Source organism: Orcinus orca, chromosome 20, assembly GCF_937001465.1.
Source record: "Orcinus orca chromosome 20, mOrcOrc1.1, whole genome shotgun sequence".
Taxonomy (NCBI): domain Eukaryota; kingdom Metazoa; phylum Chordata; class Mammalia; order Artiodactyla; family Delphinidae; genus Orcinus; species Orcinus orca.
In genome coordinates, this window is record NC_064578.1 from 43377129 (window position 1) to 43400096 (window position 22968).

A 22968-nucleotide genomic window follows, 5' to 3' on the forward strand; every position below is an offset into this window, starting at 1 on the left:
AGAGAGGCAAGAAAGGGGACTGGGAAAAGCAGTGGCAAAGGTGGGGGGGGTGCTGTGGACAGGGGAGTCTCCAACAGGGGAGTTGGAGGGCTAACTTCAGGTGAGGGGTGTGAGGAGGGGATCTGTGACGTGGCCTCCAGGAGTTGGTTGGGACTAACCAGTGATAGGGCGCCCATTGCAGCTGCAAAGGCATAAGTGGAATCAGAGAGGAAACTCCTGTGAAGGGGGGAGGGGATGCTTGAGGTGGAAAGGATTCTGACCAGAGAGGGAGAGTGGGTGCTGAGAAAGGAGAGCCCAGAGGTGGTGTTCAGCTAGTGGAGCGGTTAAAGGCACCTCTCTGGAGAGGGCCCGTGGCCACATCCAGCTCGCCTAGAAATGCTGTAACCTAGGCAAAGAGATGGGAATTCACTCCCCCAAGCAGCGTTTACTGAGTACCTACTATGTGCCAGGCTGTGTTCTAGAAACTGGAGATACAGCCGGGAACAAATAGCCCCTAAGTTGTAGGGCTGTGGGAGATCAAAGGGGCTTATGAAAAAACACTTAATAAGACGATGCCCAGCACTGAATAAAAACACAGTGGACGTGAGCTGGTTTATTGCTATCATGCAGACATGAGTGTGTTTTTAAAGAAGACCCCCCAAGCAGCCCTCTTGCTGGCCTGGAGTCCTAAGGACAGAGCCACGTCACGGGAGCTGCTCGTTCCCACTCCCCTTCAAAGTCCCCCCACCATTCAGGAGGGGGCTTCCCTGAGGCCAGCTCAGAGGACTGGGCCTAGGGACTGCTCCTCCGGGAGGGTGGATGGGAAGGGGAGTGGGGAGGGTCTCCCCCAGGTTGAGTTGCCGTGGGCCACAAGAGCAGACACAGGCGGGGCTGGGACTCTTGACTGCTCAGATGTTTTGGTGGCTGTCCGGAGGGTCCCATGTGTCCCCCACCCCCACCCCTACTGTGGTGGATTCGAGGATGGCTTGAAGACAGCGGTCCTTCTAATAGTAGAGTTCCTGGTCCCACCAGCCTGGGAGAGAGAGAGAAAGGAGACTCAGTGCTGGGGGGATTTGGGGCGGGGCTGGGGTGGGGGGGAACCAGGGGCTCAGAGGTTATAGCTCAGTGGTGGTTTGATATGGAGGGTCAAGGGCTTGGAGGTCAAGTACTGGAAATCAAAGGTCAGGGCCGCTGCTCTGAGAAAGTTTCAGCCCTCCATCCCCAGGTCCCCAGTCTCCACACTCACTCCCTGGGCAACAGCGAACTCCAAGTTTCCGGATCTCATCATAGACGAAGATGAGGAGGCCAAAGGGCATGGGGACCAGCCACCACTGGAACCTGAGGCACAGGCGAGATGGCAAGGTCAAGGCTATCCCCAGGTCTGTGTCCTGCAGGCCCACCCCGATGCAGCTCACAGCCCCCTCACCGAATGGGCATGAAGTTGAAGATGTTGGGCATGCCGGGGCAGTAGCACAGGAAGCAGCCGATGCAGACCTGGAACACGATGGCGATCACCAGTATCCTGTTCCTGCAGGTGGGGCAGGATGGGAGAGGCTCAGACTGGCAGACACAGGACAAAGATAGGCCATGAGGAGTTGGGGACCGGATGGGAATCAGGGTACTGGGTCAGAGGAGGTCAGATAGCGGCAGCAGGGAGATGTTCTAAACATCGAACACCGGCATGGCCCGCGCCTCTCCAGCAGTGGACACCAACTCTGTCAGCATCACCCCGTTAGCTGATGAAACATAGACGGGCCAGTTGAGAGGCATGAGGTGGGAGCTATTGGCCAGCTATTGATAAGGAACGTTAGCACCTGCACCGGCACATCAGCACATCCAGTGCTGGGGTTTGTTGGCTGCAGTAAACCCTGGTCAGGACCTGCTGGGAGTTGCAACCAGGGCTCGGAGGGCAGGGTGGGGGCGGGGCTGGGGCCAGCTGGGGACACCTGAAGAAGCCCTGCTGGAAGGCAGAGAGGCGGCGTGTCTTGCGGATGAGGACGTCGGCAATCTGGCACATCTCGATGCTGATGAAGAACACGGTGTAACAGGTGTACTGTTGGTACAGGCGCTGCCCGAACGTCTGTGGGCCAGGAGAGAACACGAGCAGCCTGAACCCAGGCGGAGAGCCTCTGCAGGCAGCCGGGCCTGCGGGGCCTAGGGCCACGAACCCCTAAATACTCCTTTCCTTGCGTCAGAGGCTGGGGTGGGGGCAGAGGAGAGATGCAGGATCTGCCACGTTTTCAGGGCCCCAGAGTGCGGGGCCTAGAAACCTGGCCTAGTGCAGCTTGGCCATCACTGCCTGGGCAAGCGGTAGGCCAGGCCAGTTGCTTTCATAATGAAAAGAGTGATGTAGAATGTCCCAGGCACCCGAAAGGAGGCACCTGGGAAAAGGGAATTCGAATCCTGAGGCAGGATTTTCAAAGTCCAGTGACTCCAGGACCCGGGCAGATGGCAAAAATGACCAAAGTGGGCCAGATGGGCCTCTGAGGAACACGACACATGCCCTTTCAAAGGGGGTAGCCACTATTCAGTCCACTTCTTCAGTATAACTATTTTATACATATCAGTTAATTGTGTAAGGAACACTCACTATGCTCCAGGTCCCAAGTGTTTTGCATGTATTATCTCATTTAATCCTCCTAATAATCCTAAGAGGTGGATTGGTGGTATTCAAACTTCAACATACATCAGAATCCCCAGAAGAACTGGTTAAAACACAAGCCCCACCCCCAGAGTCTCTGATCCCAGAGGTCTGAGGGGGAAACTGAGAATCTACATTTCAAATAAGTTCCCAGGTAATGCTGCTGGTCTGGGGACCACACTGTGAAAATCACCGCGGTGAAAATCACTGAGATAATATCAGTATATTATTATGCTCTCCACTTTAGAGGTGGGCAAACTGAGGCACAGAGAGGCAAAATACCTTGCCCAGGGTCACACAGCTGTGAGGAGCAGTGGCAGACAATGAATCCAAGCAGTTTGGCTCTAAGATCTATATTCTTTTTTTTTTTTTTTTTTTTTTTTTTTGCGGTACACGGGCCTCTCACTGCTGTGGCCTCTCCCGCTGCAGAGCACAGGCTCCGGACGCGCAGGCTCAGCAGCCATGGCTCACGGGCCCAGCCGCTCCGCGGCATGTGGGATCTTCCCGGACTGGGGCATGAACCTGTGTCCCCTGCATCGGCAGGCGGACTCTCAACCACTGCGCCACCAGGGATGCCCTAAGATCTATATTCTTAACCACGACAGTAAATGTTTAAGGGGAATATCCTGATCTGTCGCTCTGTAGAGCAAACTAAACACACCCGCTAGCCAGATCTAGCCTCTCTGCTCCAGACTTTCACTCAAGTCAGCCACACATGCAAATACTCTGTGTAAGTGATGCTGCGGGGAAAATAACAGAATGGGGGTGGGGGGTGGGGTGGGGGGGTGGTACTGGCTCCACACCTGAGACGATGTGTTGCTGTCAGGGCAGAGAGGACCCATGTGCAGCTGGGGTCATCAGAAGCAGGAGTTCGGAGCTCAGGACAGTGGTGGGAAAGGCCCCTCACCCCAGAACTGGCAGACAGCCTGGGTGTCTGGGAGGCTCTGGCTGAGCTCAGTCTCACGTGGAGGGAATGAGTGTGGGCCACACTCAAGGCAGGTGGCATCCCATGAGTCATGGGACTCATGGGATGGGGCAGGGGCTCACCCACTCCTGGCCATAGCTGTCCTGCAGATCTTGTAGGTGGTGGTTCTCCCAGTATGGCCGGAGCCCCACACACAGCAAAGGGAACCAGCCCTCCTGGGCCATGGCCGTGAAGTAGTCAGTGAAGCCAGCAAATGACTGGATGGCACCTGGGAGAGAGGCAAGGAGGCACAGGGAGACACAGATGGAGACACAGAGAGACAGGGTCAGGGACACACACACAGAGACAGGAACACAGAAACAGTGGCATGGAGACAGACAAGAACACAGTGACAGACATGGAGAGACAGACACAGAGACGAGGACTCCAAGAGAGATTGACAGGGACACAAGAGACAGGACACAGAGAGAGGCAGGAACAGAGACACACCCAGAGAACCCAAAAAAGACAGGAGGCAGTGACCCAGAGACAGGGTCATGGAGAATGAGGCCTGGGACAGAGAAGGGACACTGGGGACCATAGAGACCATTGTGTGCAGACACAGACTCAGAGAATGACAGAGATCCAGGGTCAAATGCAGACACCAAGATCCAGAACAAGGCAGAGCCCCCGTTAGAGACTCCACGGCTGGCGAGCAGCCCTGCAGAGGAGCCCACGCCCCACCCCGGGGCACACACCGATCTGGAAGTAGGAGTAGGCAGCCAGGGGCTCGTTGACCAATCGGTCACGCTTCGGGTTCCGTGGACGCAGGTGCATGATGTCACTCTCGGCCTTCTCGTACGCCAGGGACACAGAGGGGAACTGGCCAGGAGTGGAAGGAACTGGGGTTGATGGCTCGCCTGGGCCCCTGTCCCTGACTCTCTGGAGCCCCCCTCCCCGCTGCAGTGGGCAGGGACAGAAGTGAGGTTAGGAGGCAGGACCCACAGTGACCACACAGCCACACCTGCCTGGACAGCCTGGGTCCAGCTGGACCTTGTCAGGAATGTCAGCATATCCAGTCCACATGTGTGTGCCCATCTGTCTTGGTGTCCGCCTCCATCAGAGCATCTGCATTTTCTCTGCTATTGGGCGTTCTCTGTCTCTGCCTTTCTTGGCCCCCCTCCTCTCTGTCCTCCTCTCTGTCTGTTTCTTCTCTGGGGTCCTCTGGTCTTGGCCTGTTTCCCTGTTGCGCGCTCTTTCTCTCTTTCTGTCCCTTACTTTCTTCATTTCTTTGTCCCCATCTCCAGTCTCTTTCTCTGTGACTGTGCCCCTGCTTTTTTGTCTCTGTGTTCCTGTCTCTATATCTCTCTTTGTCACTCTCTATCTCTGAATCTCTTCTGTCTCTCTGTGTACATGTGTCCTCCTCCCTGTCCCCCACCCCATCTGTTTGTGGACACAGAGTGGCAGCAGAGTGTACTGACTGAGGGCAGAGGTTCTGGGGTACCTGAATACCTGGGCTTGAATCCCTGCTGTGCCACTTATTAGCTGTGTGACCTGGGGCAAGCCGCTCAAGCTGTCTAAGCCTCAGTTAGCTCATCAGTAAAATGGGTATGATAAAGAACTAAAGCTCATCTCATAGAGTAGTTATGAGGACAAAGTTAAGTAATTAATGTGTGCCTGGCCCAGAGCAGACATTATGTAAGTGCTGTTGAATAAAGATGTGACGTGGCCGTGCACCTGGCTGCATTTGTGGCTGGATCTGAGGATCTTTTCTGTCTCTCTGCCTTGGAGTCTATCTGATGCTGTTTATCTGTCCATGTCTGTTGAGGGATGTCTGTCTGTGATCCAAGTTTGGCCAGATATCCGTGTCTGTAAAATCTCTGTTTGTCTGAGTGTCCATATCTGAGTCCACGTGTGTCCATGAATCTGTCCTTGCCTATCTGAGTGTCCACCTATGTGTCCCCGTCTGTAATTCTGTCCGTGGCTACCTTCCTGCCTGCCTGTGTGTCCACATCTGGCTGTCTGGTATACACACATCTGTATCACTCTGAGTTCAAGACTTTCCGTGGTGGTCTCTTGTCCCTCACCCCTGTCTGTGGGCATATGTCTCTGGGCACCGTGTGGGTGGGGGGCACTGGGGCATCACGTAGACTCACGATGTCGGTACAGAGTTCTATGAAGAGGATGGTGATGCACCCGAGGGGCAGGGGCACGCTGACGGTGATGTAAATAAGGTACGGCGTCAGTTCAGGGATGTTCTTGGTCAGCGTGTAGGCGATGGACTTTTTCAGGTTGTCAAAGATCAGTCGGCCTGTGGGAGTACAGCAGGCACCTCAGTCTCCTCAGAGCCCACGTCCTCCTGTGCCCACACCGCCTGCCCCCATCTCTGACCCAGCCCGGACCCTGCTCCACGCCTGTCACAATGGAGGCAAAGTTGTCATCCAGCAGGATCATGTCGGCCGCATTTTTAGCGGCATCCGAGCCGGCAATGCCCATGGCCACGCCAATGTCTGCCTTCTTCAGGGCCGGGGAGTCATTCACACCATCCCCCGTCACAGCCACGATTGCACCCTGCAGGCAGTGGGTACAGGTGGGAGGTTGGTCAGTGAGAGGGCAGCCCAGGGCCAGCCAAGCCCACCTGCTTGCCTTCATCAGCAGGGTCGCACCAGTCGCTGGCAGCTCTCCACAATCACCAGCTTCTGCTGGGGGCTGGTACGAGCAAACACCATCTCAGGGTGGGTACGCAGTGCCTCGACCAGCTCTGATGGGTCCATGTCCTTCAGCTGCATGCCATTGATCACACAGGCGCGGGCATCCCTAGGGAGGGAGGTGGGAGGGCATCGCTGGGGCCTCAGTCTGTGTGGGGTGTGGGAAGAACCACAAGGAAGGCTGAAGGGGGCTTACTTCCGGTTAACCTGCTCCACGGGCACACGGAGGCGGGAAGCGATGTCCTCCACTGTCTCACTGCCTTCTGAGATGATGCCCACACTGGCTGCAATGGCCTTGGCTGTGATGGGGTGGTCACCTGTCACCATGATCACCTGTAAGGGGAACCAGCAGACCCTTGACCCCTTCAGATTAACCCACTCTCCCTGTCCTCCCCAGTGGACATCCCCCAGCCCCAGCCATAGTGATTGGTTCAGAGATGAACAGGTGACCCAATCTGGTACAACTGTCAGAGAGGCATTCTTTTTTCGATGGGGTGGCTAAACAGGTGGGACGTTAGTTGGAGCTGCTGGAGGGTGGTCATCTTTGTCCACCACAATGGAGAACTGCTTGAGAATAAAGCCAGCAGAGAGAAAAGCAGAGCTGAGACGTGGAGAAAGGCAAGTTCCTAAAGACATTGAATTCCTGGATCCAGCTATACCTGAAGCTTCATTCCCCAGAACTTTTCAGTTCTTGAACCAATATATTCCTTTGTGGTTCAAGCCATTTTCGGGTGGGTTTCTGTCACAGGGCCCCTCATCCCCAAACACTGCCATCCTCTGTTCTCACCCCTGCCTGGTCCTCTCCCCAGGGGCATACCCGGATGCCTGCTGTGCGGCACTTGAGCACAGCATCAGGAACGGTGGCCCGGGGTGGGTCTATCATGGATACGAGTCCCGCAAAGCACAGGCCACTGGTTGGAAAGTTCATGTCCTCCACGTCGAAGGCATAGCCATGCGGGTAGTCCTTCTCACTCAGGTAGAGCTGGCAGAAGCCTGACCAGAAAACAGGGAAGTCAGAGAGGAGTCCTGGGTGAACCCTTTCACAGCAAGGCCAGGTGATGAGTAAAATCACCAGGTGCCTTGCACCGAGCACCTATGGATGCCTGACCCTGTGCTGAATCCTTCATTCACATTACCGTTAACCCTCTGTATCCACAGGTTCCACATCTGCAGACTTAACCAACTGTGGATCAAAACTATTCTGGGAAAAATTCCAGAATATTCCAAAAAGTAAAACTCGAATTTGCCACACACTGACAGCTACTTACATAGCATTTACATTGTATTAGCCATTATAAGTAATCTAGAGACGATTTTAAGTATATGGAAGGAAGTGCATAGGTTATATGCAAATACTCCACCATTTTACATAAGGGATTTGCACATCTGCAGATTCTGGTATCTGTCGGGTAAGGGTGTGGGGGAGTGTGGTGGGTGTCCTGGAACCAATCCCCATAGATACTGAGGGACAACTGTATCTGAATCCATCCCCACAACCGCTCTGTGAGGCTACTAGCATCCTCATCTTGCAAATGATGAAACAGGTTTAGAGAAGGGACGTTTCTTGCCAGAGGTCACACACCAAGTAAAGTGGAAGATCCAGAAATTGGACCACAGGTTTGTGCCTTCCGGAGTTGAGGCAGGGGTTAGGGAAGTTTAAGGAGTCAAGACAAAAATTGGCGGGGGGGGGGGGGGGGAAGGTCAAAGGGTCAAGAGGAGTACGCTGAAAGGCAGAGGTGAAAGAAAGCAAGGGCAGGTCATCAGCTGGGGCAAGAGCTGGGGAAAATCAAGGGATCACAGGTTGGGTCAGGATAGGTAAGACCCAGGTGAGAACAGGTTGGGAGAGGTTGGGTCAAGGTAGGCATTGAGGACAGGGTTCAGGACTGAGACAGGGAAAGTCAAAGTTGAGCGTGTAGACTGGGGCAGGTCAACTGTCAAGCAATGATGGGAAAGGTCAGGGTCAGGGCTGGGCCGGGAAGGTCGGGCAGGCTCCGTGCTAGCGCCTCCTCGCACGCGGGTTTAACCTCTACCTTGGCTTGGGGGTCTTACCCAGGACGCGTTCGCCCAGGCCTCCCAAGCTGAGGTAGGCAGTCTGGAAGGCCTCGCGCCATTGCTCATCCAGCGGCAGCTCCTGGCCCTTGATGAGGATGGAGCTACAGCGCTCCAGCACGCGCTCTGGGGCCCCCTTCATTACAAGCACGTGCCTCGGGTCGCGCGGGTCCTCCAGGGTGTGGATGGACAACTGTGGGAGGAGGAGGAGGCGGTGTTGTGGGCGAGGTCAAGAGGGAGGGGCGGGGCTTGGGGAACGGCGGGGCTGCCGGCGCCCAAGCGCTGCCGGAATAGCTCTGGGAAGGTCAGGCTGGGACCGAGGGTGAGGGGCTTGCTTGGTGGGCAGGTCCTTGGTAGAGGCTGAGGGTTGGGGCGGACCTAGGGGCCTAGTTAGGGGACTGGACGTGGGGAACGGGCAGAATTTGGGTCGGAGTTGGACTGGAGCGGGATTTGGACTAGGAGCTTCTCCCCACCGAGGGCCTGACAGGTGAGAGCGGGTGGAGCGCCCGGGACCTCGGTGAGGTTTGGCTGTGGGCGGGACGGGAGATGTGGGTGGGGTTTGGCTGTGGAGAGGGAGGGGACTGAGAGTGAAGCCCAGCCGCAGGCCAGTCCTGAATGTGGGTGGGGCCTGAAGTGGGCAGGGCTTGTTGTGGGCGGGACTGGACCGTGGGCGGGGCCGGCCGCGGCTGGTGCACACCTGGAACTTGTTGGTGGAGTTGAAGGGGATCTCGCAGACTTTGGGGAAGCGCTCGCGGTAGCCCATGGCATTGCCCAGCGTCAGCTCCGAGAACTTGAGCAGCGCAGTCTCCGACGCGTCCCCGATCACGATGCGCTGGGAACGCAGGCCGGTGTCAGGAGCGCTCCCGGCTGCACCAGGAGGCTTCCGGGATCCCCTCCCCCGAGCGCCCCGGCTCTCACCTTGGGCACGGGCACTGCGTCCTGGCCCGACTTGAAGGCAGCACGATTACACAGGGTGAGAACGCGGCACAACGCCCGCCACGTCTCCGAGGACTGGTCAAACGTCTGCCCTGGAGGTCAGGCATCCAGGCTGGGGCCGCGAAGGAGCTCTCCCATACCAGAACCGAGCCCCGCCCCCCGGAATCAGGACTGGATCCCCGCCCCAGACCTGGGTGGGACCCAAACAACTCCTCATACCCCAGGACGGAGCTTTCTCTCCAGACTCAGTATCGTCTCCCATGAGACCCAATAAGTACCAAGCCCCTTCACAGACTTGCAGCTTAGTCCCCTCCCTAGACCCAGGACGCAGCCCTTCGCCTGATCAGATGGAGCCCCCTCTCCATTAATGCAAAGCCCTCCCCAGGCTCCCTTCAGTAACCGCAGAGCTCCCCACTAGGTCTCCACCATCTACCAGATCCTGCCCAGCTGCTGTCTCCTCCCACCCCCACACCTGACTGGTCTTCTGTAGTGTCAGCAGTGTGGATGTGGTTGTCGAACCACAGATGGGACACAGTCATGCGGTTCTGAGTGAGGGTCCCCGTCTTGTCAGAGCAGATCACGGACGTGGAGCCCAGTGTCTCCACTGCTTCCAAGTTCTTGACTACACAGTTCTTGCTGGCCAGCCGCTTGGCTGTCAGGGACAGGCAGACCTGGGGGAAGGGTGAGAAATGCAGGCTTGGGGACCAGGCCTTGCTCCCAGTGCCACTTCCCTCCTCTCCCAGCACTGGGGATCCTTTACCCTAGCCACAGCATTGCCTATGCAGCATCCCCCTGCAAAGAGTAGGCTTTTTCTTGCCTCCAAGCTTTCGTCCAGCCTGTGCTTTCCACTTGGGATGCCTCCCCAATCTGTCCACCAGATATACGTAGCCAGGCCCTGCTCTAAGCTGCCCTAGCTGAGATTCTATCATTTCTCTTACAGCACAATCAAAATGAGAAAACTAACATTTCCTGAGCCTCCCCTTGGGCTGGCCCTGGACTGAGTGCTGACTCTTGAAGGCTACCCACAGCCTTCAACACTGGACCTCAGCCGCCTCCTGTCAAAGCCCCTGCCCGTTCATCTCTGAGTCCTCAGCGTGTGGCACAGGACATGGCCCAGAGTAGCCCCGGTGGGTGTTTCCTGAATGGATGGGATAAGTGGAGAGATGGGGATGGGGGGGGATGGGGGGATGGATTGGGGTGAGGATGGATGGGGGAGGATGGATGACGGGAAGGTGGGTGGGTGGATGGGAGCAAAATGGATAGATGGACAGATAGGGAGAGGATGGAGGGAAGCCCGGATGAACGAACAGACAGATGGACAGGCCTCTCAGCTCACTGCACCGCTCTTCTGCTTCCCCAACTCACTGTGACAGTGGCCAGCAGCCCTTCAGGCACATAGGCTACCACAATGGCCATGAAGAATACCATGGCCCGCAGGAAGGTGTAGCCAATGCACATGGCCACTATGAAAAATGTGGCACCGAAGAGGATGGCCAGGCCTGCGATGATGTCCACAAAATGTTCAATTTCGATAGCGATGGGTGTCTTCTCATTTTCTACTCCCGAGGCCAGTGATGCGATGCGCCCGATGATGGTGCGGTCGCCGGTGCTCACCACCAGGCCCTGCGCGGTGCCTGCAGTGGGGCCAAGAGGGTGACTCAGCGCCGGGTGGGCAGCACTGGGGGCGCGCACAGTGGCGTGAACCAAAGGAGGGGCAGTCATGGAAGGCAGCGGGGGCAGCGTGACCTGGGAAGGGGTGGCAATAGTGGGAGCTAGAGAGGCGGTGTGACCCGAAGAGTTGGCAGTCACGCGATGTAGAGAGGCAGTGTGTCTCGGAAGGAAGCAGAAGGGGGCAGTGGAGGCAGCGTGGTCAGCTGGGCAGGTGGGTGGGGACCTCACGGACCCTCAAGGCACATGGTGGAGAAGAAGGCGATGTTGCGGGTCTCCAGGGGGCTCTCGTGCGTGCACTCGGGCGAGCGGGTCTGCGGCTCAGACTCTCCAGTCAGCGAGGAGTTGTCCACCTTGCAGCCCTGGGCCTGCAGGATGCGGATGTCGGCTGGCACTCGATCCCCGCCTTTCATCTCCACCAGGTCGCCCACCACCAGCTGATCTGCGTTGATCTGGAACTTGTCCCCGTCTCGGATCACCGTTGCTTGCTGTGGGGCAAGAGCACCAGAGGTGAGCAGGGTAGGGAATGGGGGTAGAAGTTGCTGCATGCGGTGGGGAGGTGGGGAGGTGAAAAGTGGGGAGAGGTGAGGACCTGTGGGGAGAGATGGAGGCCAGGGATGAAGGGCGGGCTGGGCCTGATGGGAGGGGCCACAGAGAGATGCCAGGAGACTGCCAGTGCCCCTGTGGAGACTTGGAACCTCAAGTGGCCAGGGGCTGGAGACCCACCTGGGGCACGAGGTTCTTGAAGCTGGCGATGATGTTGGTGCTCTTAAACTCCTGATAGTAGCCGAAGCAGCCAGTGACCACAACCACAGCAATGAGGGCCAGGGCCAGGTATAGCTGGCGGAGGTGGAGAGGGGCTGGGTTATGACTCGGGGCTGGAAGCTCCCTGCCTGAGGCCAACTGCCTGCTCTCTGGTGCCCTGGTAGTTTTCCTCCAAGGTCACCTCCGTGGTTTTCCCCCACTCTACTAGGAAGCCTCAGGCACTATTTCCTGTGACCTGTGTCCCTGTCCCCATGTTCTTTATATCCCACATTCAACTGCCCTGTATTCTCTATGTCTTATGTCCCTGTGTCCATACATCCCATTTCCTCTGGCTCTGTGGCCCCATACCCTATGACTTGTGCCCCATGTCACCATGCACCTTGGTGGTATGTGTTCCATTTTCCTGTGCCCCCCAAGTCTTGCGTTCCCCACAGTCCTCTGTCCCATGTTCCCGTGTCCTAAATTCCCTGTGTTCCAAGGTTCATATTCTGTGTTTTCATCGTCTGTGTGCCATCCTCTGTGTCCCCTATTCCAACAGTTCCTGTGCCCTCACATCCCCATTTCCACGTGTGCTGCAGATCTCATGCTTCGTTTTCTGTGTCCTCCATGACCAGTGTCCCACGTCTCAAATTCCAGGTGCCTATGTCCGATGTCTCCCCATGTCTATGTACTCTTGAGTCCCCATTCTGTGTCACATGTCCTAAGACTTTTCAAGCCTCTGTCCAATGTCACATGTCCCTACATCCCCATGTCCCTTGTCCTGACCCCGGTCATATATCCAATGTCCTCTTGCCCTACATCTCACTATTCTCTATTTCTCTGTGCTCCCATGTCTAATATCTTATGTCTCTCCATGTACTGTGTCCTGAGTCTTGTATCTCTTGTGTCCCCATGCCCTTGTGTCCCCATGTGTGAGTCCCAGTGTCCCCTGTGCCCTCTGTCCTTGGCCTGTCCCATGCCTTCTGTTTCCCAAGTCCCATATCTTAAGTGTTACATGTCTATGTCTTTGTATCCCTGCCTATGTCCTCTATCTCTGTGACACAGTCTCTCCTGCGTCCCCTGTGACCTATGTCCTTGGGTCTGTCTCATATCCCAATGTCCTTTGGCCCCCGTGACCCATGTCTTAGAGATGTTTTCCATCTCTCTATATCCCCATCATATGTCATTCGTGTTCTGAGTCCCATGCTCAATGTCCTCTGTCCCCCAGGTCCCTGTGTCCCATGTCTGGCCCCAGCACCCGCCACTCACATTGTCGTCCGTGGTGAGGTCGCCCTCGCTGGCCTGGATGGCAAAGGCAATGAGGCAGATGGCAGCGGCCACCCACATGAGGCACTGCAGACCGCCCGCCAGCTGCCGGGCGAACTTGACATACTCGGGGGTGCCCCGCGGCGGCCTCAGGGCGTTGGGCCCGTCCCGCAGCAGCAGCTCGGTGGCCAGGCTGGCAGACAGGCCCTGGGGGCGGGAGGAGTGGGGTCTTGGTGGTCACTAAGGACTCTCCTCTCATCAATGAGAGCTCTCCTTCCCTGCCTCCCTCTCCCTGCTCCCCCCTTGCCTTGCGCCTCTTCCTTTCTTTCTCCGTCTTTGTTGCCGCCCCTCTCCCCATCCCTTCTTTGTGTCTCTCTCTTCTCTCCCACCTTTCTCTCAGTGTCTTTCTTCCTGCTGTTTCCGTCTCTCTTCTGTCTCTTTTTATCTGCTTCTCTTACCTTCTCTCTCTGTTTGGTCTGTTTGGCCCTTTCTGATGTGTTTCTCTCTGTCTCCCTCCTTCCCTCCCTCCCTCTCTCTCCCTCCCTCCCTCCCTCCCTCCCTCTCTCTCTCTCTCCCCCCCCTCTCTCTCTCTCCCCCCACACTCTCTCTCTCCCCCTCCCTCTCTCTCTCCCCCTCCCTCCCTCTCTCTCCCCCTCCCTCCCCCCACCTCTCTCCCTCCCTCCCTCTCTCTCTCTCTCTCTCTCTCCCCTTCTCTCTCTCTCTCTCTTCCCCTCTCTCTCTCCCCTTCCCTCTCTCCCTCCCTCTCTCTCTCTCCCCCCCTCCCCCCACACTCTCTCTCTCCCCTCCCTCTCTCTCTCCCCCTCCCTCCCTCTCCCCCTCCCTCTCCCCCTCTCTCTCCCTCCCCCACCTCTCTCCCTCCCTCTCTCTCTCTCTCTCTCTCTCTCTCTCTCCCTCTCCCCCCCTCCCTCCCTCCCTCTCCCCCCACCCTCCGCGCCCCCAACCCCCCGGCTCCTCTTCCCTATACCCACCCCTCCCTCTGCCCCAGCTCACCTTGGTCGCACTGGTCCGGTATTTCTGTTCCAGCTCGGGTACTGACAGCTGGTGGTCGTTCTGCATGGAGGAGGCACAACACTCACTGTCTCGCGGGTCCCCACCCCTCCCCTTGCCCAGCCCCGCCCCGCCCCCCACCCCACCAGGCCCCCTGGGTCCTCTGCTCACAATCTCCATCTCCTTCTTCATGTTCTCCAGCTTCTCCTTCCTCTTGCCCCCTCCACTGCCCGCCTTCTTCTTGCTCATCTTGGCTGCCATGTCCCCACTGGGACCAGGACCCAGCTCTACCTGGTACAGCTCGTAATTCTCCTGGGGGTTGGCAGAAGGGGAAGGCATCAGGTCCCTCTGGAACCCCTGCCTCCAACCTCCACCCCCCGACCCCTGACCCTACTCACTGCCTTCCCCATGGTGCCCGGTGCAGCCGCCCTCCTTTGCCGGAGACGGAACCTGGGACCTGGACCAGCCCTGATATACCCAGGGAGAGAGGAGGTGGAGCAGGGCGGACCTGATTACAGCTGATCACGGGGCTCCTTGGGGTGACCTCCAGGCCCGGGCAGCTTGGGCATTCCCTACTGGGCTGCTCTACCTGCCCGGACCCCATCGCAACCTGTCACTGAGATCAGGGAACCACTGGGAATAGCTGTACTAACAAGAGGAATAGCAAACATACGGTGCTCATTATGTGCCTGGCACTGTGCTAAGGGCTTTCACATATTAATTTATTTAACCTCACAACTACCCTTTGAGGTGAGTGCCATTCTTACCCACTCCCCTTACAGATGGGGAGACTGAGGCACGGAGGAGTGAAGTCACTTGCCCATGTCCCCAAGCTAGGACGTGGGAGGCAGGACGCAGAACCAGGCAGATTGGCTGCAGAGTGTCCTCTTCGAAGCCGTGCCAGACACCTGGAGGAGGGGTGGGGGGGGTGCTCACAGCAGTCACTGTAATAGCTGTCAGTTCAGGGAGCACTTGCTCAGTGCTGGGTCTGCCCTGTGTGCTTTGCTTGAACGCTTCCTTAGCTCCTCACAACAGCCCTGCAAAGTTACGTTCTCTTATTAGCCCCCATTGTACAGATGGGGAAACTGAGGCACAGAGAGGTCAAGGACTTTGCCTAAGGTTGCGATGACTAAGTATCAGGGACAGGAGTCCAGCCCAGGTTTGACCCCGGAGCCTGGCTCTCATATGGTACCATCAGTGAAAACACTCACACTTCACAGCAGCACTGCCAAACATGTGCAGAGGGGGAAACTGAGGCTCAGAGGACCCCAGAGGCATGCCCCACTCCAGCTACAGCCATCACAGCCCTCAATCATTCCCCTGTCCCCACCCCAACCTGCCCAGGTGGGGAAACCACGGTGCAAAGTAGGGAAAGGACTTTTTGAACTTGGTGCTTAGTGCCAGGTTTGAGGTCTGGGAACCCCCTCGAAACCCCTCCAGTCAGGGATCTCCATGGGCAGACGTGAGGGGCTGGCCTGGTGGAATGGCAGGTCCTTGATATTCTCATGCTTGGGCCTCACAGGGTGGACGTGTCTCCAGGGGCAAGTGTGGGTAGATCTGATAAGATAATTGCTTTAGCAATGTCCTTCTCTTCTGGCGCAGGTCACCTGGGAGCAGCCGGAGCCTCTCCCCACCAGCACCCAGCTGCAGGAAACCCCAAGAGAGGAGGCAGGGCTGAAGTCACACTCACTGCCCTTACAATGAGTCCACTCGTTCACTGGGGGCTTCTCTCTCTGAGTCACATGTGTAAAACAGCTTGTGTTACTTCTCTGCTTACAACCCTCCAAGGGCTTCCCTTCTCACTCAGAATAAACTCCAAAATCATTCCTGCAAGCTCTGGCCCCAGCTCACCTGCCCCAGCTGTCTCTACTGCCAAGCCATTGGCACTGGCCTTGCTGTGCTTTGTACAGGCCAAGGTCATTCCTGCCCCAGGGCCTTTGCACCTGCAGTTCCTGCTGCCTGGTACCCTCTTCCTTAGACGTCAGCATGGCTTTTTCTCACCTCCAAGTCTCAGCTCATATGTCACCTCTTCAGAGAGTCCTCAGTTATAATACTGCATCCCCATCAGGCTCCATCCCCTCACTCTGTTTACACACACCCTTTATCCCAACCTGACACTGTATCTCATTTGTTTGGTGTCAATCTTGTCCCATGAGAGGGAAGACCGGGACTTGGTTGTGTTTGCTGCTGTATACACAGCACCCAGAACAGTGCTCTCAGACACACAATAGTTGCTCAATAGTCACTGTTGGATTGAAACAGGATTTATCTCTTCGAGTGGTTGGGAACATTCACTAGCAAACTTGGAGCACCGGCCAGGCCCTCAGGAAGTCTCAGTCATTGGGAACTCATCTGGTGCCTCTCGCTGTGTCCAGGGCCTGGGGCAGATATGCAGTCATCCCTGCACAGACTAGGGAAGCCCACAACCTAAGTCACAGATGGAGAGACCGAGGCAACATCACTGGAGGCAGAGGGCTGACCTGTGATACTGTGTAGACCTCAGTCAAAACTCAGGGACTCTCCTTCTCTGGTCCCTGTCTCATTTGTTTTTCTCATTTCTTAGTTTTGTTATGTTAATTTTCAATGCTTTATATTAAATATTTTAGACCTACAAGTTACAGGGATGGTAAAATGAACTCCTGCCTACCCTTCACCTAAATTTAACAGCTTGACCATGTCTGTGCTATATAGATAGATAGATAGATAGATAGATAGATAGATAGATAGATAGATAGATAGATTTTGGCTGAATCATTTGAGCGTAAGTTAGAGACAGGATGCTTGTTTATCCATAAATACTTAGCATGTGTCTTCTATGAATAAGGACACTCTCTTACATAACCACAGTCCAATGATCAAATTCAAGAACTTAACATGGATATGACATTATGAACTAACTCAGAGAATTTGTTTGAATTTCCCCATTTTTTCCTCTCCTGCCATTTTCTTGGTCCAGGATCCTATCCAGGACCACACTTTGCATTTAGTCGTCCTGGCTCCTTAGTCTCCTCCAATCTGTGACATTTCCCCAGTCTTTCCTTGCCTTTCATGACCTTGACATTTTGGAAGCTATCTCCGTTATTTTGTATAATATCCCTCGGTTTGAGTTTGCCTGTGGCTTCTCGTGATTGGCAGAAGCACAGCCGAGATGTGTGTCCTGCATCATGTCAGGGAGGGCTTTATTTTTGAGCCTTCAAGCAGTTTGGAACGGGGTGGACATTTGGGGGATATCAAGAGGTAATGACCAGAGGGCTGTTCTATGATCTCTTTATTTTCTATTCAAAACACTGACACAGGGCTTCCCTGGTGGCGCAGTGGTTGGGAGTCTGCCTGCCGATGCAGGGGACATGGGTTCGTGCCCCAGTCCGGGAAGATCCCACATGCCACGGAGCGGCTAGGCCCGTGAGCCATGGCCACTGAGCCTGTGCGTCCGGAGTCTGTGCTCCGCAACGGGAGAGGCCACCACAGTGAGAGGCCCGCGTACTGCAAAAAAAAAACCAAAAAACACTGACACAGTCACAGTTGGCACTCAGCTGGATTGGTGATTCAAACAGTGGAAACACAGCCTCTGCCTGAGCCCCCAGACCTTCCATACTCGGCCCAGCCTGACCCTGCTCTAGCCTCAGGGCCTCATCCATTCTGACTGGTCAGTGCCCAGTTAAATTTTTTTTTTCAGCCCCCCTGATTACACAGCCTTCAGATGGTACACAGCTTTCAAGTTCTGTGTCTTTGGAGGATCTTTGCTTGTGCATTTATTCCTTCATTGCGTGTCCAAGCAACCCTAACCCTGTCTCAGGAGTGGACACAGGCGGTTGCCCACAGGCAGGATCTGGATAAAGCGGGAGGTGCGCCAACGTTGGCACTTGAAGCGGCGCCGGGGCGGACTGTGCCATGTGGAGAGGGGACGGGCAACTCCCGGCACCATTCGGGGGCAAAGACTTCTCACAAGAATCTCGCAAGCGTGACACGATCCATTCAGCATGGCGGAGCAAGATTTCTCTGAGCCTGGAGCACACGGATCATGGAGAATTTTTTGAGAACAATTAATGGTCAGAATTGAAAAAACTTTTCCTGACTGTTAGAGGACAGACTATTAAATGGATGGCAAACATTTGAGTCGGTTTTCAGGGGAATTTGAACAAGAGTTTCCTAGAATCGTGACCACAAACACTCTTAGGGGCTCAGCGTCCTACAAGGCCTGCTGGAATCAGACCCCTGGCTGTCCCTCCTTCTTCCCCTGTGCCACTTCCCCTCCATGGTTTAGGATGTCCGTTTGTCAAAACGATCATTTCAAGGGAACTCCCTGGCGGTCCAGTCGTTAGGACTCCTCGCTCTCATTGCCAAGGGCGCGGGTTCGATCCCTTCTCAGGGAACTAAGATCCCACAAGCCGCGCAGCGAGGCCAAAAAAAAAAAAAATCGTTTCAAGACTTTGGCACGTGCAGTTTCCTCTGACTGAAACACTCGCCCTGTGTCCCCCCAACGTTCAACTACCTCTTGTCTTTCCTGCTCCAGCACAGATGTCCCTTCCTCCAGGAAATCTGGAACAACCCGCCAGGCTGGGTCAGGTACCCACCGTGGGCTCCCACAGACCCCTAGGCTTCCCTTTCCCAGCCCTGACCATCCTGACCCTTAATTCCTCCTTCACAAGCCTGACCAGTCTGGGCTGTCGCTATTTGGTGACATTTCACCTCCCCGCTGGACTTGGAGGATGGGATCCAGGATGCCTCAGTCACCACTCTGTGCCTGCACCACCCAGCCCAGAGTCGGCCCAGGCTGGCCTTTGCTGAGTGAAAGAACTCATTGTGACCTTGATTTTCTGTCTGTGTTTGGTCTCTGATAAGATAGTGGACTCAGCAATGCCCTTCGCCTCCTGGGCAGGTCACCCTTCCCCCACCTGCATCCCCCACTCCAGACCCTGGGAAGATTGATGCTAGGGGTCCAGTAGGCAGGCACCTTGCTTCCCCTTCTTCTTCCAGCTGGCAGGGGAGCAGGCAGTGGGTCAAGGAGTGAGGGGCAAGGTCACCCCAGCCTGGCTAAGCTGGCAGCCAGGTCTCCTGTGTTCTGCTCCTTTCCCACCTTTGTCCAGAAGTGCAAAGGTCAACTGTCCTCAGGAAGTTGCCAGGCTTCCTTATCTGGGATCTTAAAATCACATCCCGAATCCAACCATCTCTCCCTTCTCTGCTCCCACTCTGGTTCAACTTCCATCCCTTCCTGCCTGGGCTCTCGCAGCAGCCTCCTCCCTAGTCTCCCTGCTCCCATCCCGCCCCTACAGTCTGCTCCCCACATGAGGCCAGAAGGAGCCTGTGAACCCCTGAGTCAGACCAGGGCCCTCCTGGCTCAGAGCCCTCCTGGGGCTCCACCTCACTCCAGCTAAAAGCCAGGTCCTCACATTGGGACCCGAGGTCCTGGTGAGCTGCCCTGTTTCCTCCCTGACCTCACCTCCTCCCACCCTCCCCCACCCCCAGGTCCACACCAGCCACACTGGCCTCCCTGCTGTGCCTCAGACACAGTGAACAGCATCCTGCCTCCTGGCCTTTGTATTTGCTGTTTCCTCTTCCTGGAATGCTCTTCCCGCAGATTCTGCACAGCCCCCTCTCTCCCTCCATCGGGTCTTTACACAACTGTTGTCTTCCCAGTGAGACTCCTTGACTAACCTAATTAAAATTGTAACCCGTGGTCTCCCTCCTGCCCTCTCCATCTCCATCACCTTCTCCACTGTCCCCCACCAATAGCATTTATCACCTTCTAACTTATGTAATTTTTCTTATTTATCTGGGTTCTTCTGTATTTTTTGAATCCTCCTGATAGAATGTGAGCTCCATGAGGGCAGGCTCACCTCATGCCTACTTTTGTTTGTTTGTTTGGTTTTTTTGACTAATGTATCCCTAGTGCCTAGAATAGCAAATAGTGGGCACACAACAAACTTTTGTTGAATGAATAAATCTCGGGTCCCTGGGACACTCAACAGTATGCAGCAGCCATCATAGTCACAAATACTGACATGGACACGTGGTCCTGCCTTGGGATAATGTTCCTTGTCCATCAAAGACACAAGTCCCCAACATAAAACAGCGGGACAGACACACACAGACACAGTGTCCGGAAGCCCAGGATAACAGCTGACACTCACTGAGAACTTTCGCACTCAGCCCTGTCTTCAGTGACTATACGTGTGAGCTCGTTTCATCCTCACAATAACCTCATCAGGAAAGTACTGTTTTTATTCCTATTTCACTATGAAGAAACTGAGGGGCAGAGAAGTTAAATGACTTGGCCAGGGTCACACAGCTAGTAAGTGGCAGAGCCAGGATTTGAACACAGGTAGCCTGGCTGGAGAGTCCTCACAGACTTGCGGATACACAGAATCACACCAGACACCATTTGACAAAAAGGCCTCACATGAAAACCAACCTCCATTCAATGATTTATGGAATGTTTACCGAGCACCTACTACATGCCAAACTTTTTGTTGAGCACTGAGATTTGCAGTGAACAAAACAGTCACGGTCTTGCCTGCCCATGGTCCTTGTATTCTGGGGTGGGGGGACGTTGGGGGGCAAGAAGGGGAGGGCAGGGCCAGGACACAACTCTGGGAAGCACACTATCAAAGAAGATGAAAGCACAGTCTGAGAGCTGTGAGAACCAGGAAAGGGGCGAGGGTAGGTGCTCAGGAGACAAAGGATAAGGGAGCCTCATGAAGGAGGGTGGGTTCAGCAATGCCTTGCATTTTTGAGAGCCCCCAGGACCCAACACAGAACCTGGCACACAGCAGGTGGTTCACTATTTGCTGAATGAAGGCATGGCTGGAGGAGTCAAAGGCAAAACTCACAGATGTTTGATAGAAACCGTGAGAACTCAAGGCTGCATTTTATGATTAGGGCAGGCCGACTCCCCACTCCCCATGCCTGACAGGGAAGTTGAGAAAATAGAGTTAGAAAAGGTATTCTTGGATAGAGAAGTATGCAAAGTTCAGAATGGGGTTCAGAAGCCAAAATGAGGGATACAGGTCTCTTGATCTAACTGTCTAAACTGGGAGCCAAAATTCCGGAAGGGGGTGGTGAGTAGATGCAACATCTTTGATAAGACTTCCTCCGACTTCTAGTCAATCAGAAGAGGAGAATCAACAAGTGGGACTGCGGACTTCCCTGGCGGTCCAGTGGTAAAGAATCCGTCTTCCAATGCAGGGGATGCGGGTTCGATCCCTGGTCAGGAAACTAAGATCCCACATGCCTCGGGGCAACTAAACCCGCGTGCCACAACTACTGAGCTCCAGCGCCTCAACTGGAGAGCCTGCTGGCCGCAAACTACAGAGCCCACGCACCCTGGAACCTCACCACAACTACGGAGAGAAAACTCAGATGCCACGACTAGTGCACAAAGATCCCACGTGCCGCAACTAAGACACTACGCAGCCATAAATAAATAATAAATCTTTAAAAAAAAAAAAAAAAAAGGAGAGACTGGATCAGCCTAATCAGGAAAGTATGCCAGTCCATACCAACTGTCAGCCAGTTGGTAAAAAAGAACAGAGGGGTGGGCAGGGCCAGCATAATCAGGACAGCGGATCTGTCCAGGACACGCCCCCTGTGCATGTCAGCCAATCATGAAAGGAGGACAAAGCGATGCTAGGGCTGGACGAGCAGCTGGCTGGTATGAATTCCTAGGCTATGTATTCCTTCTTGTCTTTCCAGCCAATCAGGAATGAGAGCGGAGGAACAGCGTTGCTTTTTTCTTTCAGTACTTTGAAAATGTCATTCTAATGTCTCCTGGTTTCAATTATTTCTGATTAGAAGATAATCCTTAGTTGATAACACTATATTGTATAACTGAAATTTGGTAAGAGGGTCAAATATAAATGTCCTCTCACACACACACAAAGGTAAATAAATATGTGAGGTGATGGATGGGGGAATCCTTTCACAATGCATATGTATATCAAATCATCACGTTGTACACTTTAAATACCTTACACTTTTGTTTGTCAATTATACCTCAATAAAACCAGAAAAATAAAGAAGATCGTTTTAGGGGGTTTTTTTGTTCCCTTGAAGTTCAGGGTGTCTTTTCTCTGTGGCTGCTGTGATGGTTAGTTAATTTTATGTATCAACTTGGCTAGGCTATGGTGCCCAGTTGTTTGATGTTACTGTGACAGTAGTTCATATCTGTGGTTAACATTTACAATCAGTTGACGTTGAGTAAAACAGATTACCATTCAGAATGTGGGTGGGGCTCTTCCAAACTGTTAAAGCCTTAAGAGGGACAACTGAGGTTTCCTGGAATTCTGCCTCAAGACTGTAACACAGAAGTCCTGCCTGAGTTTCCACGCTGCTGGCCTGCCCTATGCATTTCGGAGTAAAGATGACAACGTCAACTCTTATTTGAATTTCCAGGCTGCCAGTATACTCTAAAATTTCAGATTTGCCAGCCCGCACAATCACATAAGCCAATTTCTTAAAATAAATCTCATTCTCGCCCTCACCCTCCCTCTCTCTCTCTTTCTATCTCTCTATCTTTCTATCTCATCTCTATTCTGTTCTCTGGAGAATCCTGATGGATACAGCTGCTTTAACGATTTTCTCTCCGGACCTTTCTGAGCTTCTGGAATCTGTGGATTAACATTTTTCCGTGATTTAGAGAAAATGTTCAGCCGTTATCTTTTCACATATTGAATCTGTTCTGTACCAGAGCTCCGCTACATATAGGACTCCAACTACAACTATGTTAAGACAACTAGATCGTGTCTGATAGCACTCAGACAGTGTGATCCTTTTGCTTCCTTTTCCTCTCTGTGCTGCAGTTTGGATAATTTCTATTAAATTGGTTTGAATATATTGATCTTTTCTACTGCATCCAGGATGTTGTTAAGCCCAGCAAAATAATACTTAATTTCCGATCCTGTATTTTTCAGCTGTGCATTTGGCTGTGCACTCCAGCCTTCAACCTGCCACACCAGCCCGTTTGACTTTAAAAAGCTTTTCTCATTTCTCTTTCCCCAGAACAGTCCCTCTGTCACAGGCCCAACCCTTTACCCACCTATGCCAACATTTGGCAAAAATCCCCAGAA

At 54.3% G+C, this 22968-nt stretch overlaps 1 protein-coding gene and 1 long non-coding RNA gene across 5 annotated transcripts in view; one reads left to right on the plus strand and one right to left on the minus strand.

The window, feature by feature from the left end:
- Positions 1 to 554: 554 nt before the first annotated feature.
- Positions 555 to 22968, minus strand: part of ATP4A (ATPase H+/K+ transporting subunit alpha) — a 35570-nt gene continuing 13156 nt past the window's right edge. The window contains exons 1-22 of one of the 3 annotated variants that reach the window (XM_004284158.3): positions 14302 to 14565; positions 14075 to 14215; positions 13907 to 13966; positions 12899 to 13102; positions 11612 to 11725; positions 11121 to 11373; positions 10583 to 10851; positions 9690 to 9888; positions 9200 to 9309; positions 8979 to 9113; positions 8282 to 8474; positions 7050 to 7225; positions 6429 to 6565; positions 6191 to 6341; positions 5927 to 6095; positions 5681 to 5835; positions 4283 to 4406; positions 3668 to 3813; positions 1926 to 2059; positions 1406 to 1507; positions 1226 to 1317; positions 555 to 1012 (exon numbers count right to left, since the gene is read on the minus strand). In XM_004284158.3, the coding sequence (XP_004284206.1) occupies positions 984 to 1012; positions 1226 to 1317; positions 1406 to 1507; positions 1926 to 2059; positions 3668 to 3813; positions 4283 to 4406; positions 5681 to 5835; positions 5927 to 6095; positions 6191 to 6341; positions 6429 to 6565; positions 7050 to 7225; positions 8282 to 8474; positions 8979 to 9113; positions 9200 to 9309; positions 9690 to 9888; positions 10583 to 10851; positions 11121 to 11373; positions 11612 to 11725; positions 12899 to 13102; positions 13907 to 13966; positions 14075 to 14215; positions 14302 to 14313 (3105 nt within the window). In that variant the 5' untranslated portion in view covers positions 14314 to 14565 and the 3' untranslated portion in view covers positions 555 to 983. Of the gene's footprint in view, positions 1013 to 1225; positions 1318 to 1405; positions 1508 to 1925; positions 2060 to 3667; positions 3814 to 4282; positions 4407 to 5680; positions 5836 to 5926; positions 6096 to 6190; positions 6342 to 6428; positions 6566 to 7049; positions 7226 to 8281; positions 8475 to 8978; positions 9114 to 9199; positions 9310 to 9689; positions 9889 to 10582; positions 10852 to 11120; positions 11374 to 11611; positions 11726 to 12898; positions 13103 to 13906; positions 13967 to 14074; positions 14566 to 22968 lie in introns of those variants that run through there. The other 2 variants (XM_049702905.1, XM_033413827.2) reach the window with 2 other exon arrangements.
- Positions 8592 to 16517, plus strand: LOC117198246 (uncharacterized). Of its 2 annotated transcripts, none has more exons than XR_004479325.2 (4): positions 8592 to 8768; positions 10158 to 10344; positions 11308 to 11395; positions 15506 to 16517. It is a non-coding gene; the product is annotated as an uncharacterized LOC117198246 (long non-coding RNA). The 2 variants fall into 2 exon arrangements; XR_004479326.2 differs by lacking the exon at positions 8592 to 8768 and adding an exon at positions 9099 to 9254.